Source organism: Colias croceus, chromosome 2 (assembly GCF_905220415.1).
Source record: "Colias croceus chromosome 2, ilColCroc2.1".
In the NCBI taxonomy this organism is placed as follows: domain Eukaryota; kingdom Metazoa; phylum Arthropoda; class Insecta; order Lepidoptera; family Pieridae; genus Colias; species Colias croceus.
The window spans coordinates 8,578,554-8,595,142 of NC_059538.1; the positions used below are offsets into that span (position 1 = coordinate 8,578,554).

Genomic DNA, 16,589 nt, shown 5'->3' on the forward strand with positions numbered 1-16,589 from the left:
TCTGCCAGATGGTTTATTATAATTATATGTAATATGTAATGATTATGAGAAAAAATAACTTGTTTGTTATAGAATATAACTTTAAAAGTTTAAAATCCTTTTGAAAAGAATTCTTCCGGTATGTTAAGGGGTTTTATATCCTTCCCAAAGCTGTGTTTCATCTTACTCCTCAAATCGTCGAAGGATTTTGTTATTGTTTTCCTAAATTGACGATATTGGAAACGGCCTGGATACGAAACTACCTGGAAGTTGTAGGCGTCCTGAAACAACATTCATTAAAATTATCAAACTTAGAAAAAAGGTGGATTTTCAAATGTATGACCCGCTAGTTCCACTTTTCAAAAGTTTTACTTGGCAGTAGAGAAGAGAAATATAACATACTAGCTGTTTGTCGCTATAGGAACCTATATAAGTTTCTGATTTAATAAAAGTTATTAGGTAGGTAGCCTTATCCAAGTGGACACAAATACAAGGAACCAAAAATAATTAAAATCCGTTCAGTTTAAGTGTTTTAACTAACATGACTTTCTTTTTTATATAAAGATGCAATAATCCATACTATATTAATATTATAAAATATGCGAAAGTAACTCACTCTGTCTGTCTGTCTGTTACTCAATCAAGCTTTGACTACTGAACCAATTTGCATGAAATTTGGTATAGAGATATTTTGATACCCGAGAAAAGACATAGGCTACTTTTTACCCCAGGACATAGGATAGGTTTTATCCCGGAAATCCCACGGGAACGGGTACTATGCGGGTTTTTCTTTGACTGCGCGGGCGAAGCCGTGGGTGGAAAGCTAGTATAGATACCTATATATCAAAGTGATACAGAATATATAGATATATCAAACCGAAAGACGAGTTGTAGTGACGTCAAAGGTTGTGAGAAGAAAATAAGTAACCTTAGCGCCGCGTATGTCATCTTGGTGAAGTGAATATACTTTTCTTCCATATCCGTACACGGGATACATCATTGCCCCCAAGACATCGGTGTGACCTAAGCCAATAGCGTGGCCTACTTCGTGGGCGACGGTCTGAAACGGTAAGTTTAATGTTCATATCCGAATAATTTAACGAGTTACACGAATATAGAAAGATTATGACCTAGGCCGTGCACGTCCGGGGGCTGGACCTGACACCGCGTTGAAAGGTGGATATTGCACGGTGTAGCGTGAAATAAGCTTTATACCAATGACATTGGCATCTTATATAAAAAGGCCTTCATATCCTAGTTTCTTATAATAGAACATAAAATTAGATAAAAAATATAAAAAAAATCTTTCTTCAAATCTCCAGTTGATTTACATTTGATAAAAATCCCCTTTCATCACTAATATTATCATAATCTATACTTTAATATTATAAAGCTGAAGAGTTTGTTTGTTTTTTTGAACGCGCTAATCTCAGGAACTACTTAGGTACTGGTCGTATTTGAAAAATTCTTCCGGTGGTAGATAGCCCATTCATCGAGGAAGGCTAAAGGTACAGGGCATAGGCTATATATCATCACGCTAAGACCAACTAGTATATCTCGATTTAAGCTCAGTAATTAATAATTATACACTATATAGGTAATATTTACTGTCCTTACTTGAAATAAGTTCGGTGCATCTGATTTGAAATTTTCCTCCCATAGTACCTCGTCGTTGATTCTAATGGTGATTCCTGCACTGGCAATTCCTGCACTTTTCTGATAGGCAATGAAAAATAATTCACACTAATTATTAATGTATAAGATTTTTTTGTAAATTTTTATAACATTGTAAACGTAGTTTTGAAAAAAAAAAGGAAAAAGTAAATATTTAAGTTATAAATTCTTGAATATCATTAGAAGGTATCTAACTATCTTCTGACTTGAACGTACCGTATTCGCAAGCACAATTTTATCGCTGTAAAGTTCTGAACTGCCAAACCTGAAAAAAAATCGAGAGTCGAGCATGCTTCGGCATGAATTACGTCAGCTCGCACAGGTAAAGCTGTGAAAGGATGTGATTCAAATCCCATATAAATTATTATTCATAATTAGGGTTCCGGATATCAAAAGGAAAAAAGCAGATCCCTTTTAATAGGACCTCTCACCTCTGCATGTTCATGAAAGTTGGTAGGTACATAGTTTACTATCAGTCGATCACACCAGCTCTCTTGCCCGCCCGCAAAAAGATAGAAATAATAGGAACTACATAAAAAAGGAGGTTTATTTTTAACCGACTTCAAAAAAAAGGAGGAGGTTATCAATTCGGCCGGTATATTTTTTTTTTTTTTATGTATGTACACCGATTACTCCGAGGTTTCTGAACCGATTTACGTGATTCTTTTTTTGTTCGATGCGGGATGGTGTCGAATTGGTCCCATAAAAATTTTATTCGGATAGGCCCAGTAGTTTTTATTTTATGAGCATTTTTGTCTGTAGGTATTTGTAAATTTTGCAAGTGCAAGTTTGAAGTCGGTTGTTTTTAACGCAGTTATCACTTGTACTATACTTAGTTGTAAGATACCGCTACGAACGCTAGCTTGTCCTATTCGACCGGATACCGAATACTTAGTAGTGGCAAAATATTCGTGGCATATGGCATTTCAAAAATTGTAGAGATGCTATTGCGTATAAATTTAAAAAGAATAGAAAAAAAATCGATCACGAGGCGGGACTCGAACCCGCATCCTTTCACGCCAATCCGGGGCGGATGCTTGACCAAATCAGCCACCCGTGACGCTAGATGCTATTACGTTATATCACTCTGAATTTGAGACACAGCCAAAAAAAAAACAAACCAAAAATTTTACCTTTGAACTATTTTGATTCGCACATCGGTCCTGTGGTTTTGCTGTTAGTGCCCACCAGACAGACAGACACACTTTTGTATTTAAAATAGAACTCAGAATAGATTTTATTATATATATCTAAATGTATACAGGGTGTAATCGTTAAGTGTGCACAAGCGATTATTCCGTAACTATTGCAGATACCAAAAATCTTTAAACTGATATCGAAAGTACTTAACCTAATGAGTAAAATGGCCATAATAAATTTTTAAAAATAAAACGAGAAATATCCAAAAATGTTACATTAAACGCTCCCATACATTTTATTTCCCATACATTTTGTATTCATAGCAGATTTTCGAAGTGATGTCCTCTAGCTCTATTTACAGTTTCTAAATGACTTCCGTTCAAATTTGCCAAGTAATTAAAGCAGAAAACCAAAAAAATAAAGGAAAAGCTAAAATCTTTCATATTAAATGTACTAGGTTGATCCAAAAGTAATGATAATTGGGTATTTCCTGTGCACATAAAAATATAAAATAAATGTTTTTTGCTTGCTCATGTATTCACTAAGTAATCACAAAAAAATCATATCAACAGGCCACGTTTCCAATTATTTACATTAATTTGAATGTGAACCGTGCGTGCCAGAATGTTTCCCGACGAAAAGAAGAAACAACGATTCGACATGTAGAGGGTAAATTTCTAAATTTTTAATGATATCAGGATAATTTTTGTCACGTTTTGTGATCATGGACGTTACCCGAGTTCACCATGTTTATGATGAAACCAAAAAAACAATCAATGTCCTGGATGCGAGCTTCCAAAGTGACGATGAAAAAATTCAAAGTGAAAATCAGTAGGTTAGATTAAAGCGGATGTTTTTTGGGACGCTGAAGGAATAATTATGGTGGAATATTTTAAAAAGGTAGCCACTTTATGGGACTCTTACTAAACAGACCAAATTAAAAGATTGCGGCAGGTTAGTAAGGAAAAGAGACATGGCAAACTGCGGACCTGAACGCTGTTTCACCAAGACAACGCACAAGATCACAAAGCATCAGTTGCGAATTGCGATGGCTGCCATTCAAAAATCGGCATTCCAAATGCTTGAACACCTACCCTATTTTTTAGATCTAGCTCCTATTTACTTTTATCTCTTTCTTCGGCAAAAGAAACACTTTCTTAGCAATAAATTATTTTAAGACGACAGCGAAGTGGAGGCCGCGTGGAGGGGTGTTTGTGGATGAAGTCAAAGTGTTTTTTTTTTAAATTTAGAAAAAAAAATATTGAAGTATATTTTCTAGTTAGAAGACTATCTAGAGAACTACATAATTATTATAACTGTAATGACCTTGTTTAATATTGATTATCATTACTTTTGGATCAACCCATGTACATGGGATATTCGTATCTCATACTAAATGTATGAAGGGAAGTTCATTTAGAAACTGTAAATAGAGCTCCTAATTGTATTGCACAATGAGGACATCACTTCGAAAATCTGCTATGAATACAAAATGTATGGGAAATAAAATGTATGGGAGAGTTTCAAGTTATTTTTTTAGATATTTCTCGTTTTATTTTTAAAAATTTATTATGACCATTTTACTCATTAGGTTAAGTACTTTCGATATCAGTTTAAAGTTTTTTGATATCTGCAATAGTTACGGAATAATCGCCTGTGCACACTTAACGATTACACCCTGTATATAGGTATGTTCTTACTAATATTATAAAGCTAAACGGATTGTCTTGTACTATATAACATGATAATCTCAGTAACTACTTTTAAAAGAACCATGTAAAGATTTCCTCTTTAGTGATATTAATATTTAATGCGCATATCATACTCAATTATTATATCGACGGGTCCTTTGTCTCTCTTAACAAAAGTAATACCAGAAGAGGGAGACCATATCATGAAAGCCATGGCAATCTTAGAGTCGACGTAACGACGGTCCAATTTCGGTGTGTACTTTATCTTGTATTGAATGAATTTCTTTCGCCATTTTCCTGAAAGATTTTAATGAATTAGACAAAATTCATATAAGAATCTATACATATAATAAATCTGTAGAGGGGTCAATTCTGTACATTGAAAATATTGAAAAAATAAATAGCACGTGTGTGTTACTGGATCGATACCAAACCCAAATATGTGATTAAAAAAATTTTTGTCTGTCTGTCTGTCTGTCTGTCTGTATGTGCTGACATCACGTGAAAACTAACGGTTCGATTTCGATGAAACTTGGTATGATTATACCTTATTATCCTGGGCGTAAAATAGGATACTTTTATCCTGGAAAAATACGCGGAAAAAAAATAAATCTTAATTTTTCAGTTTTATCCATAGACGTTGTTCTGTAGAACCGCGAACACACGTTGCGTTACCCGCAGTGGATTCTTTTTTTTATGATGTCATTGTCAGAGTTACTCAAAATGGAGAAATAAACCATCCACGCGAAAACGGACATCCGCGCGGACGGAGTCGCGGGCGGAAGCTAGTTTGGAATAAATAGATATCGAGTGTGATATTATTATTTTCACATATTTGTTTAAACTGAATTATCCAAGACTACTGAATGGATTTTGATTAAGTGAGTCCTCGCAGTTTAAATCGACAAGTCCGCGGGCGAGACCAGGCGAGAGCGTGTAATTAAACGAGTAAATAAATCGATTTTTCAATTTTTCAATTTAATTTTCAACCGGCATGTCGATGAATCAAAAAAGTTCGACGACATGTGACATCCGCCAACCCGCACTTGGCCAGTTTGGTGGATTATCGCCTGGTCCCTTACGGGAGGCCCATGTCCCAGCAACGTATATGGGCTGATGATGATTATGATAATAATGATGAACTTTGCCGTGCTGTACATACATAACATCTACATAAGCTATAGGTACACACACAGGGTATAAATCTACTACCAAGCTTTTGTTACGTGCGAAGCTTTAGTGTGTGGATACCTAAGTTTTTAAAGCGGAATGAAGCTCATATTATATCGATATGAATTACAAGAATATAACAGAAATTACCTCCAATAGTGTATCTTTTAGAACGCCTGCGCCTGTGTACGTCGCGATACGCGCATCTGCTCAATGACATCCAATGTTTGGTTTTGTTGTCTAGCTCGCCTGAAACGTTAATAATAAATGTAGACCTGTGCAGTGTGCACGCCTGTGGTTCACTGTCGAGGAAAGGTCGTTCCAACTCAGAAAGCTTCATGCGCTCATGCATAACACTTTCCTGAAGATCTCTATATGATCAGATGCATAATTATTTACGATTCTTTAAAGGAAGTACAAACATTCATTTTATATATATACTTACATAAATAGATCCAAAAATTCATTTTTAAATTAATAACAAATATATTTTTATAAAGAAAATAAGTGCCTACCAATAAAAAGGCAATGAATATTATGCATGTTCTAAGAATTTTTTGTGTCGGGGCCTTAAAGCATGAGCCACACCGTGCCGGGGATGGGCCGTGCCGAAGTATAGGGAAACAAATAAAACAATACCTATACCACAGACCTATACACATTTCAAAAACGTGCCCCCTCCGGACCCAGAACCACGGTGGATGTTTGATCGATCCCAGGATGGGTGGGGCACGGCCCGGTAGCGACACAGTATAGCGTTAAAACATGCTTAAATCTTATATTCTTTTATTTAAAATCATCAACAAATTGACTGAAAATATTACCAGTCTCCTCGACGTGCGCAAAATGTTGTAATGATTTGACAGCATCCCTCCATATTTTATTGCTGCGAACTTTGCAATATTTATCTTTACATTGTATTGACGATTCATCCAGATAGCCGTATCGGGTCAAGTATTCCTACAATAAAAGAGATATTTAAAAATAATGTAATTTTTGTGCCTTCTTATTATAATTAAGATCACATAAACTTATTTTAATAATAAAAAAAAAACAAAATTGGCGAAAAATACTTGCAGAAAATAATGTTATTTTTGTTACAAACTCAAACATTTATTTATTCAATTAAATGATTATGTCGCTCAGGTTCACACATACTTATAACTATTATAACGCTAATATTATATAAAATACCTACAGTAATTCAATATGTAACTATTATCCCACCAAAAACATAAATGTAAAAATTGGAGCCGAGTTCAATCGTTGACTTAATTTGCCAAAAAAAGAAATGAGATCTAAATGTGTGCCAAATTCTGCAGACAGTCCAGAAATTTATTTACAAAGATGTATTAAGTTCTTAGGTTGAGTGAAAACTCAATTGTTTTATTTTCCCTTAGAGAACAATGTTTATTCCAAAATATAACTTTTTTAATTTGAATAATATAATTATTTTCACAAAGCAAACAACTAATGACCTATTGAACCCCATAATTTGATGAGGCTAGTTTTTAGAACCTCACAAAATATAAACAGTATGTAAAACTAGCCTCATCAAATTATGGGGTTCAATAGGTCATTAGTTGTTTGCTTTGTGAAAATAATTATATTATTCAAATTAAAAAAGTTATATTTTGGAATAAACATTGTTCTCTAAGGGAAAATAAAACAATTGAGTTTTCACTCAACCTAAGAACTTAATACATCTTTGTAAATAAATTTCTGGACTGTCTGCAGAACTTGGCACACATTTAGATCTCATTTCTTTTTTTGGCAAATTAAGTCAACGATTGAACTCGGCTCCAATTTTTACATTTATGTTTTTGGTGGGATATCATTACTTTTTGTACAGAAAATTACTCTGCAAATTTGATTTACTTTACAAATATAATACTTTTTATATACGATTTTTTTTCTTGCGGTTTCTCTGTATGGTTTGTTTAGTATTATTTTCTATATTTTATTGTATGTTATGAATGTCAGCGCACATTGCCCCGTCATTATCTGCAATTTTTTAAACTCGTTTTCTGTTTATTAGATTATATGATTTTCTAAACATCCAGCGTGAATTTGTACACACACTATTACCAAGATGCAAAGATCGTTGTAGAAGAATCGTCGCCTTACTCCACGACGTTACGGTATTGCCATGACGCGATCTTGAAATTTTACTCTAAACGCGCCTAAAGATGTTTCACTCATATTAATATTACGCAAATTAAATCATTTCTACCTTCGACGAAGCCTTCTTCCATTACACCATTTATGGTAATTATTTTTGCATGCTTGTATTGGCTAAACATGTTTGTGCTTTATTAATATAATTGTATCACCATTGAATACCATGTTTAAAGCAAAATAAAGATTTTATTTAACTATTTATTTATTTATTTATTTACACTGAAATTAAAATTAAACTAAACACTCATAAATAAAGAATAAATAAATGTGAATATGTAAAATTATATATATTATTTTTAACTGTATGAGCAATAAAGGCAATATTTTTATTACAATTTTCTTTTATTTTACGTTTAAGGCGACTACACCACCGAAACTAGCGCCCCCCCAACATTTTATTTTTTTACTCCTAAACCAGATCAAATTTAAAAAATCTAGCTCGGTACTTTGCTAGTGTATTACTTGTAGTATTTTTGGTATTACTTTTCATTATTTTGCATTCGGTAAATTAGGAGAACTTTTGATTACCGCCAAAAGTGGCCACTTTTGGCGGTAATCAAAAGTTCTCTAGAATAATGAACAGTTAGAATAGTGAAAAGTAATACCAAAAATACTACAAGTAATATACTAGCAAAGTACCGAGCTAGATTTTTTAAATTTGATCTGGTTTAGGAGTAAAAAAATAAAATGTTCGGTGGCGCTAGTTTCGGTGGTGTAGGCCTCTTAATAACAGTTTTGAATAAAGAAATCATGCAATCGAAGTAATCCGCCCTAGCGATACTAGCGCGAGTGAGTGTGATGTCAGAGGCGCTTCGAATATCTACAGATGTTTCGTCCTAAAATATGTAAACTTCAATAATCTATATCTCAGTCATTTATTGATGGATTTCAAAATTTTTTTCGGCCACTGATTAGTTTTGAGCTATTTTTTAAGACTAGTAAGGTGAATATACTATTTTCTTTTTTTTTAAACTTTTCCATTTTTCCATACAAACAAAATTTATGTCATTGAAAAAAAAATTAAATACAAATAAATTCAGTATTTTCTGATTTTTTCCTTTGTACACTCACTATTACCTAGTTGATTACAAAATTTGAACTTTCTAGGTCATCTGGAAGTGGGTTAGGTTTTGTATATGTCTATAAGTCAGTCAGTCTTAAAAATTGCGATTTTTGGATATTAATATCTACGCAACTGTTTAATCTGTATTTATGAAATTAAAGGTTCTTGTTTATCTTGAGGTCCTCTTGATATGTACCAAATTTGGTTTATATAACTTAAATAGTTTTCGAGTTATAAGGGGGTGAAAAGTGGCTCGAAATGGTTCGTGTAAATATACACACGGCTGCTGCTCGCCAGTTCTCTTCGCTTGAACTCGGCTTGACACGCTGCCGCGTGTCTAGATCTGCAAATTTAAGGAGACTGATCTGAGACGAAACCTATACATATTATAAAGTCTGATAATACTTTCTATTAATCTTCCGATTAAAAATAGACAAAATAGTGTTAACGCAATTTAAGTTTTAACGCGTTTAAACAAACGTTCTTTTTTTTTTCAATATATTGCTAGTTACACTCGGATAATCGGTAGGCTGCATTACGAGAACATTCCATCAAGACATGAGTTAAGTCCTCTGGAACATCGCATTGATCACAATTCGGTGACCTCCTTCATTAGAAACGCAAACTTATTTAATATAGGTAACTAAAAAATATTTAAGAAAAGGACACGGGGTTGGTAAGTTAAAGTAATTTTATTATATCAAAAAGTATGTAGTTAGTTAACGGAAATGTATGTAATCCGTCATTGTATAAAATTCCTAGGAAATGTATGTAATTCCTAAAATCGCACGGAAATGTGTGAAATAAATTATTTTAAATACACATTTCCTAGGAAATCTATACATTTCCTAATTAGCAACCGGAAATGTAAAAAATCTAATACGATATTGGAATTATATACAATTCCGAGGAAGATTATACATTTCCTAGGATATCATTAAATAGGTAGTTTATTAAACAATTTTTTATACATTTCTAAATGGTATCGGAATTGTACCGTTTGTATCGTTCACTCACAAACTCGTGCTCATACATAAACTGACAAATCTAAACACACACACATACACACCCACACACGCACACATTCACCCACACACACACGCACACATGCGCCCACACACAATACACAAACACATTACACACACACACGAATACACTCCACACATAACTATTAATATTTTGTTATTTAAACAGTTTATTATTCTGATCTAGATAACCTATTTTAAGTTAAGGAAGAGCGGGTCCTCCTGACACAGGTTTTATATTAAACTTACTAGGAGACTTTATATTAAACTTACTACTCCATATTATATTGTATGAAATGAATAATAAAAAGTTTTATTTTTTTTTTGTACACATTTCCTAGGATTTGTTTACAATTCATTGATTTCATACATTTCCGGTAACATGTATATGTCGTGGTCATATCGTAGATTTGATCATTTCATGATATGAGTGGCCATTTCACGAAATGGTCGCATATCGTGAAATGGCCAACATAGTTTGATCAGATCGTTAAATCGTCAACGTTTCACGATTTGGTCATCCACATTTGGCCAGATCGTATAAAATATAAAGAGTCCATAAAATATTAAAAAAATTCAGAATAACTTCTAAAAACTTGTTTAATGTCATTTAAGTAAGTGCCGCGGCAGCGGCCGGCGAATGCCAGAAGCGAATCGTTTTTGCAATAGAAAACAGTTAGGTTAGGTTAGGTTAGACTTTGATAAACAACGCACGAGCCGAGCGAGCAAAGCGAGCGTGCCGCGGCAGCGGCCGGCGAGTGCCAGAAGCGGATCGCTTTTTAAAAAACAAACAATTATAATAATATAGTAGTAGTTTCTTAAATTATTTTATTTAAGTCGCATTTTTTCTTAAATACATATAAGATATCCACATTTTCCATAGTACTCGTACCTCTTTGTCGTAAATTCTTTGCTATGACTTTCTTCATAATATTGTTATTAAACGAATTATGAATTAGTTTTTAACTGCGAATAATTTAATTTTCGCCAGCGGCCGCCATCTTGTCACATACCTAAACACAGAGCTTGCAGCGCCTCTACCAACGATTAATGTAACTATTTTACGATATGATCAAATAATTTTGATCATTTCATGAAAAAACCGTGCGTTAACACGTTAGCTGCGAAACAGGGCTTGAAACACCCTATCCGTGTCTCGTCGTTATAGCGGTAGAAAAAAACTTAAACTTCTCTGTCGTGCGGGAGGCATAACTTCCATCTGGTTCAGTGTAGGAAAGTGATATCTATATATCTGAGATGTGCTATTGATTCCTAGTTCAATGGTATACCGACCTTAATACCGGGTTTCTTAGACCTCGTGCCGCACTGAACAAATAAAAATTCTAACACAGTGCGGAACGAGGTTGCGAACACCTCGTACCACCACGCACCTCGTACCGCACCCTAAGCTAGCTTCACGCGGTTAGTGTTGTGCAACGCATTCGAGACTATTTGTGGAACAACTTATTGAAGCTTTTACAAAGAAGGACTTGAATGTGGATACAGGTAATTTTCAAACATCCTAACTACTCGTTATAATAAATATCGTTAATAGAAACGTGAATGTGACATGTTGAGTAACTTTCTTCAAATAGGTTGATAATCATGATTACTATTAGTGTGTTTGTTCATTGAATCAACTAGCGGCAAATCCAAAACACCCGGCAATCGGTGTATGGCTCATCAAAATTTAACTCTTGCCCAAGTCAACAAGCCAACAAACAAGGCACATCATCTCTTAAAGGGATCAAAGAAGAGTAGATGTGTAGGATGTTACGAAAAACTCCGCACCTTCTTAACAAGTCGTGAGGCCGAAAAAGGTAAAGAAAATTCTCACAGAATGCACTGGTTGCAAACAATATATTATTGTTTGACCTGTTTTTATGAAAAACATCCATAAGATAAATAAATACAATTAAATAAAATCGATATTTCTTTTCCCATCACTAAATTATATGAAAAACTGCTATTGTTCAGTGCGGTATGGGGTACATCAGACCCCACATTTTATTTTACCCCTAGTATCTAAACTAACTAATCTAACCACGGGCGACGGTAGATTTAGGTTAATGAACTCATTGTTAATAATAATCACGACAAAAGCCGCACACTTTGTCTTATTTGGCGCCAAAAAAACGATTTTGGTCTCCTACGGGCGGTGGGGTTTAATATGCCTCGTGCCGCCACAATCTCTGGTATAGGACAAGGTTTAAAACGACCCGTAACGCAGTAATGGAAAGTACAGATATTTCTGTGCCGCAGTGAACGTGTTAATTGGCCATATCGTGAAACGATTTCTTATCATTGATCTGCCCAAACCACATCATGATGTGGCCAAACTAAATTGGACATATATATGTAAAGGGTGTCTCAGCGCCGATTTTAAACTTTAAACACGAATTTTTCGGCAACCTGCGGGGTTAGCTGGAGGGGAGTGGTAGCGTTCGATAGGTGACGAGTGCGGATTTTTTAGTCACCATGGCGCAGTGGTCTGGTGCGCATCGCGCGTACGCAGTAGAAGCGTACTTCTGCAATGGGTTTTCGTTGAGTGAAGCACGGCGCAAATTTTGTAGTCGCTATGAAATCCGCCGTTTGAGTGATGCCCCGAGTACTCAATTAATTAAGTCTTGGGTAGAGAAGTTTAGAGCGACAGGATGTTTACTAAATCATTCAATTGGACCAAGAAATAGACCTGTGCGATCGATTGAAAACATCGACCGCGTCGCCGCTGCGGTCGCGGAGCATCCAAGACGCTCACTTAGAAAACATGCTGCCTCTTTGAGCCTCCATCGGTCAAGCATTCAAAGAATTTTGGCTTTAGATTTAAAACTACATCCGTATAAAATCCAAATTGTGCAAAAAATTAAAGAAGAAGACTACAACAAACGAAAAATTTTCTGTCAGAAGATTTTAGAGATTTTTTCGGAGGAAAACGGGATGGACAAAGTTTATTTTAGTGATGAGTCACATTTTCACCTCGAAGGGTATGTCAATCGTCAAAATTGCCGTTACTGGTCATCCAGCAATCCAAATCAAAAACATCAAAAAGCATTGCACAGCCCCAAAGTCACTGTATGGTGTGCAATATCGGCGAAGAAAATCATCGGGCCGTTTTTCTTCGAGAATGACCGAGGGGCGACGGTTACAGTGACGAGTGAGCGGTATATTGACATGATTAATAACTTTTTTGTACCTCAGCTGCAAGAAGAGGATATTGACAAGTCAGATGTATGGTTTCAGCAAGATGGGGCCACAGCCCACACTGCTAGGGTCTCTATGGACACACTAAATGCGTTATTTCCGGGAAAAATCATAAGCCGCTTTGGAGACATATTGTGGCCACCCAGATCTCCCGATTTAACCCCCGCTGACTTTTTTTTATGGGGTTATCTCAAAGCAAGAGTTTTTGATACCCCTCTTACAAATTTGGAGCAGTTGAAGACGAAAATAACGACAGAAGTGAGGGCTATATCAGCGGACATCCTTCGGCGCGTCTCGGCAAATTCACGTGTCCGATTTGAAGAGTGCATTCGCCGCGATGGAAGACATGGGCCTTAGCCAAACGGCAAAACGCCAAGGAATAGAATACGCTATCGATAGAAATTGACATAAGCGTATGATGTTTTGCATAAGGATTCGGTCACCCTACCAACGACAACGACGACCACGAACAAAATTTTCATCCAGTCGCAATTAAATAAAATTGTGCAAAACACAATTAAAAATGAAATTTAAGAATTTCCTGTCGTATTGGTGTTTGGAAAAAAAAAATTTGAGATCAATGGATAAACAAACAGGTTTTTCATAGAAACGGTGGCTCCTAGAAAAAAATTTATTTAACCTTTTTTATAGATAATTAGATTATATACAATTTTGGTTCAGGTGATTGTATGATAAATTTACCGTCTCGGCGAAAATCGCAAAAAACCCTATTTCTTTTTATTAATTGACCTCGAATTTTTTTATTCCTGAGTACCAGAATGACGGGAGAATTTAATATTGATTTTGAACAAATTTCGGCAAGATTGGAACTTTGGTCGTGGTCGTCTGCGTCGTTGGTAGTGTGATCGAACCATTACCAAAATGTCATGAGCTTATGTCAATAATTAGCGTTAGCAGTTTCTATTCCATGGCGTTACGTACGTTTGTCTAAAGGCCCTTGACGGTGTAATATTCCGTACATAAAATCCGCACTAATACACTTTAATTTACTACAATAAAAATATTATGAATACAATTTGTTTTTTTTATACCAATTTTCAAAGTTTAAAATCGGCGCTGAGACACCCGTTATCTGTATTGTGTAATCTTCTTATATATAAAAATGAATCGCAAAATGTGTTGGTAAGCGCATAACTCGAGAACGGCTGAACCGATTTCGATAATTCTTTTTTTATTATATTTCTTGAAGTACGAGGATGGATCTTATGTAGAGAAAACGTAAACATGTACCACGGACCGCTAGTCACTATATAAAATCTTTGAATGTCGAATCTATCAAAGCTATCAACGCTAACAAAATATTTTGTGGCACTTACCAAATATTTATCATGATGATTAATATGTAAAGTATGCGTTAATTCGCAAACAAAACTTAATAACAAAAACAATAATATTCTCATGGCTGTCGTTTTTGTGACTGATTTTTGGACATACACCTGAATTTATATTAAATTAATTTGAATATGATATTTTCCTCTTAAAGACTTAATTTATTTACGATTACTATATAAGGTATACATTCCTTATTATCCCTATTATTTTATTATAATTAAATCCTTATACTGCAAAACCACAATGATAATATGGTCACATAGTTACTAAGGCTGACCGCATACGTACAGTTTCCTCATTAGGTCTCTTGAGGAAACTGTACGTCACTGTACTTACGTCAATCTCATACATTCGTAGTCTATTCTATTGAACGCTACGCTAACAGAAAGCCACTTGGCTAGGGGGGCTGATCCGAAATTCCGATTCGGAGACACGAATAATTAATACCTTACAATATACATATATGTATACTAAATATAAAATATTCTACTCGCCGTAAACGTTCTTAAATTTTTCGGACGGAAAAAAACCTAACGTTCGGTTCGATAATATACCGAACTCCCAGGAAATTTATTTAAATTTTTCTTCCTTTTAATATGTATTAGTTTAGATTTCATAAATATAACTAGCTTTTCGCCCGCGTTTTCAAAGAAAATGCTGTTTATTTCAAGTTCCCGTGGGATTTCCAGGATTAAACATATTTATTTAACAAATTAATGTGCCACACCAAGTTTAAAATATTCACAAGTAAGTATATAAAAACGGATTTATACAGTACATAAGGCGGCCTTATCTCTCACCAGCTTAGCGTTTATGCAAGGTTTATGCTAGCGTCTAGATTTCTCTTCCAGGCTGCCCAAGATAAGAGATAAAGAAAAAAAAGTAAAATAAATATTTCGTGGGTGGCTGTGAAAACTAAAGATAGAATACATCAAATGCATAAATGAATAATAGGAGAGGATAAAAAGCATGATATTAAATTTAAGGATATGCTAAATTGGAGAGGTGCTTATATAAAATAGCTTTAAAAGATTCCTATCCTATGTGTTGATTACAGTAATTACCCTCTATATGTGTGCTAAATTTCCTTGTAATCGGTTCAGTAGTATTTGCGTGATTAACAAAGATACTCACCTACACATACACAAACGTCCATCCTCTCAAACTTTCGCATTTATAATATGTATTAGTAGGATTGTAGGATAGGATAGGATAATTATGTTTGTTGGTTACGACTTATTGCAAACTCCATCGATTAAAAAAATATCGTACCGAATAACATAATATGGTAGGGTAGATATATTTTTTCCCCGACTCAAGCTCATACAGAATCTGAAGATCGAAGATGTGGTTATAAAGTGACATGAATATTGAATACACGGCCCTGGAGCCTGGGCACTGGGCTTAGGGAGTATACAGGGTGTAATCGTTAAGTGTGCACAGGCGATTATTCCGTAACTATTACAGATATCAAAAAACTTTAAACTGATATCGAAAGTATTTAACCTAATGAGTAAAATGGCCATAATAAATTTTTAAAAATAAAACGAGAAATATCTGAAAAAATTAACTTGAAACCCTCCCATACATTTAGTATGGGATACGAATATCCCATGTACATGGGTTGATCCAAAGTAATGATAATCAATATTAAACATGGTCATTACAGTTATAATAATTATGTAGTTCTCTAGATAGTCTTCTAACTAGAAAATATACTTCAATATTTTTTTCCTAAACTTAAAAAAAAAAGCTGACTTCATCCACAAAAACCCCTCCACGCGGCCATCACTTCGCTGTCGTCTTAAAATAATTTATTGCTAAGAAAGTGTTTCTTGTGCCGAGGAAAGAGATAAAAGTAAATAGGAGCTAGATCTAAAAAAAAATAGGGTAGGTGTTCAAGCATTTGGAATACCGATTTTTGAATGGCAGCCATCGCAACTGACTCTTTGTGATCTGGTGTGTTGTCTTGGTGAAACAGCGTTCAGATCCGCAGTTTCGTCAAGTTTCGTCTCTTTTCCTTACTAACCAACCGCAATCTTTAAATTTGATCTGTTTAGTAAGAGCCCAATAAAGTGGCTACCTTTTTAAAATATTCCACCATAATTATTC

At 34.8% G+C, this 16,589-nt stretch overlaps 1 protein-coding gene across 1 annotated transcript; it reads right to left on the minus strand.

The window, feature by feature from the left end:
* On the minus strand, positions 1-7,783 carry LOC123704172 (72 kDa type IV collagenase-like). Its single transcript, XM_045652477.1, has 8 exons — positions 7,743-7,783; positions 6,479-6,614; positions 5,805-5,903; positions 4,619-4,781; positions 1,870-1,918; positions 1,597-1,695; positions 908-1,039; positions 1-260 (listed from the first exon to the last, which is right to left on the minus strand). Exons 3-8 carry the CDS (start codon positions 5,872-5,874, stop codon positions 90-92), a joined length of 684 nt encoding a protein of 227 aa, XP_045508433.1. The 5' UTR covers positions 5,875-5,903; positions 6,479-6,614; positions 7,743-7,783; the 3' UTR covers positions 1-89.
* Positions 7,784-16,589: the final 8,806 nt, after the last annotated feature.

What these genes read in the sequence shown, in the direction of transcription:
- LOC123704172 (XM_045652477.1), bottom strand. Translation starts at nt 5,874, where the DNA reads ATGTCATTGAGCAGATGCGCGTATCGCGACGTACACAGGCGCAGGCGT. An exon ending in CCCGTCGATATAATAATTGA is followed by an intron (nt 1,919 to 4,618) that starts GTATGATATGCG and finishes ATTTTTTTTCAG; the next exon opens with GTTTGGCAGTTCAGAACTTT. An exon ending in AAATTGTGCTTGCGAATACG is followed by an intron (nt 1,696 to 1,869) that starts GTACGTTCAAGT and finishes ATTGCCTATCAG; the next exon opens with AAAAGTGCAGGAATTGCCAG.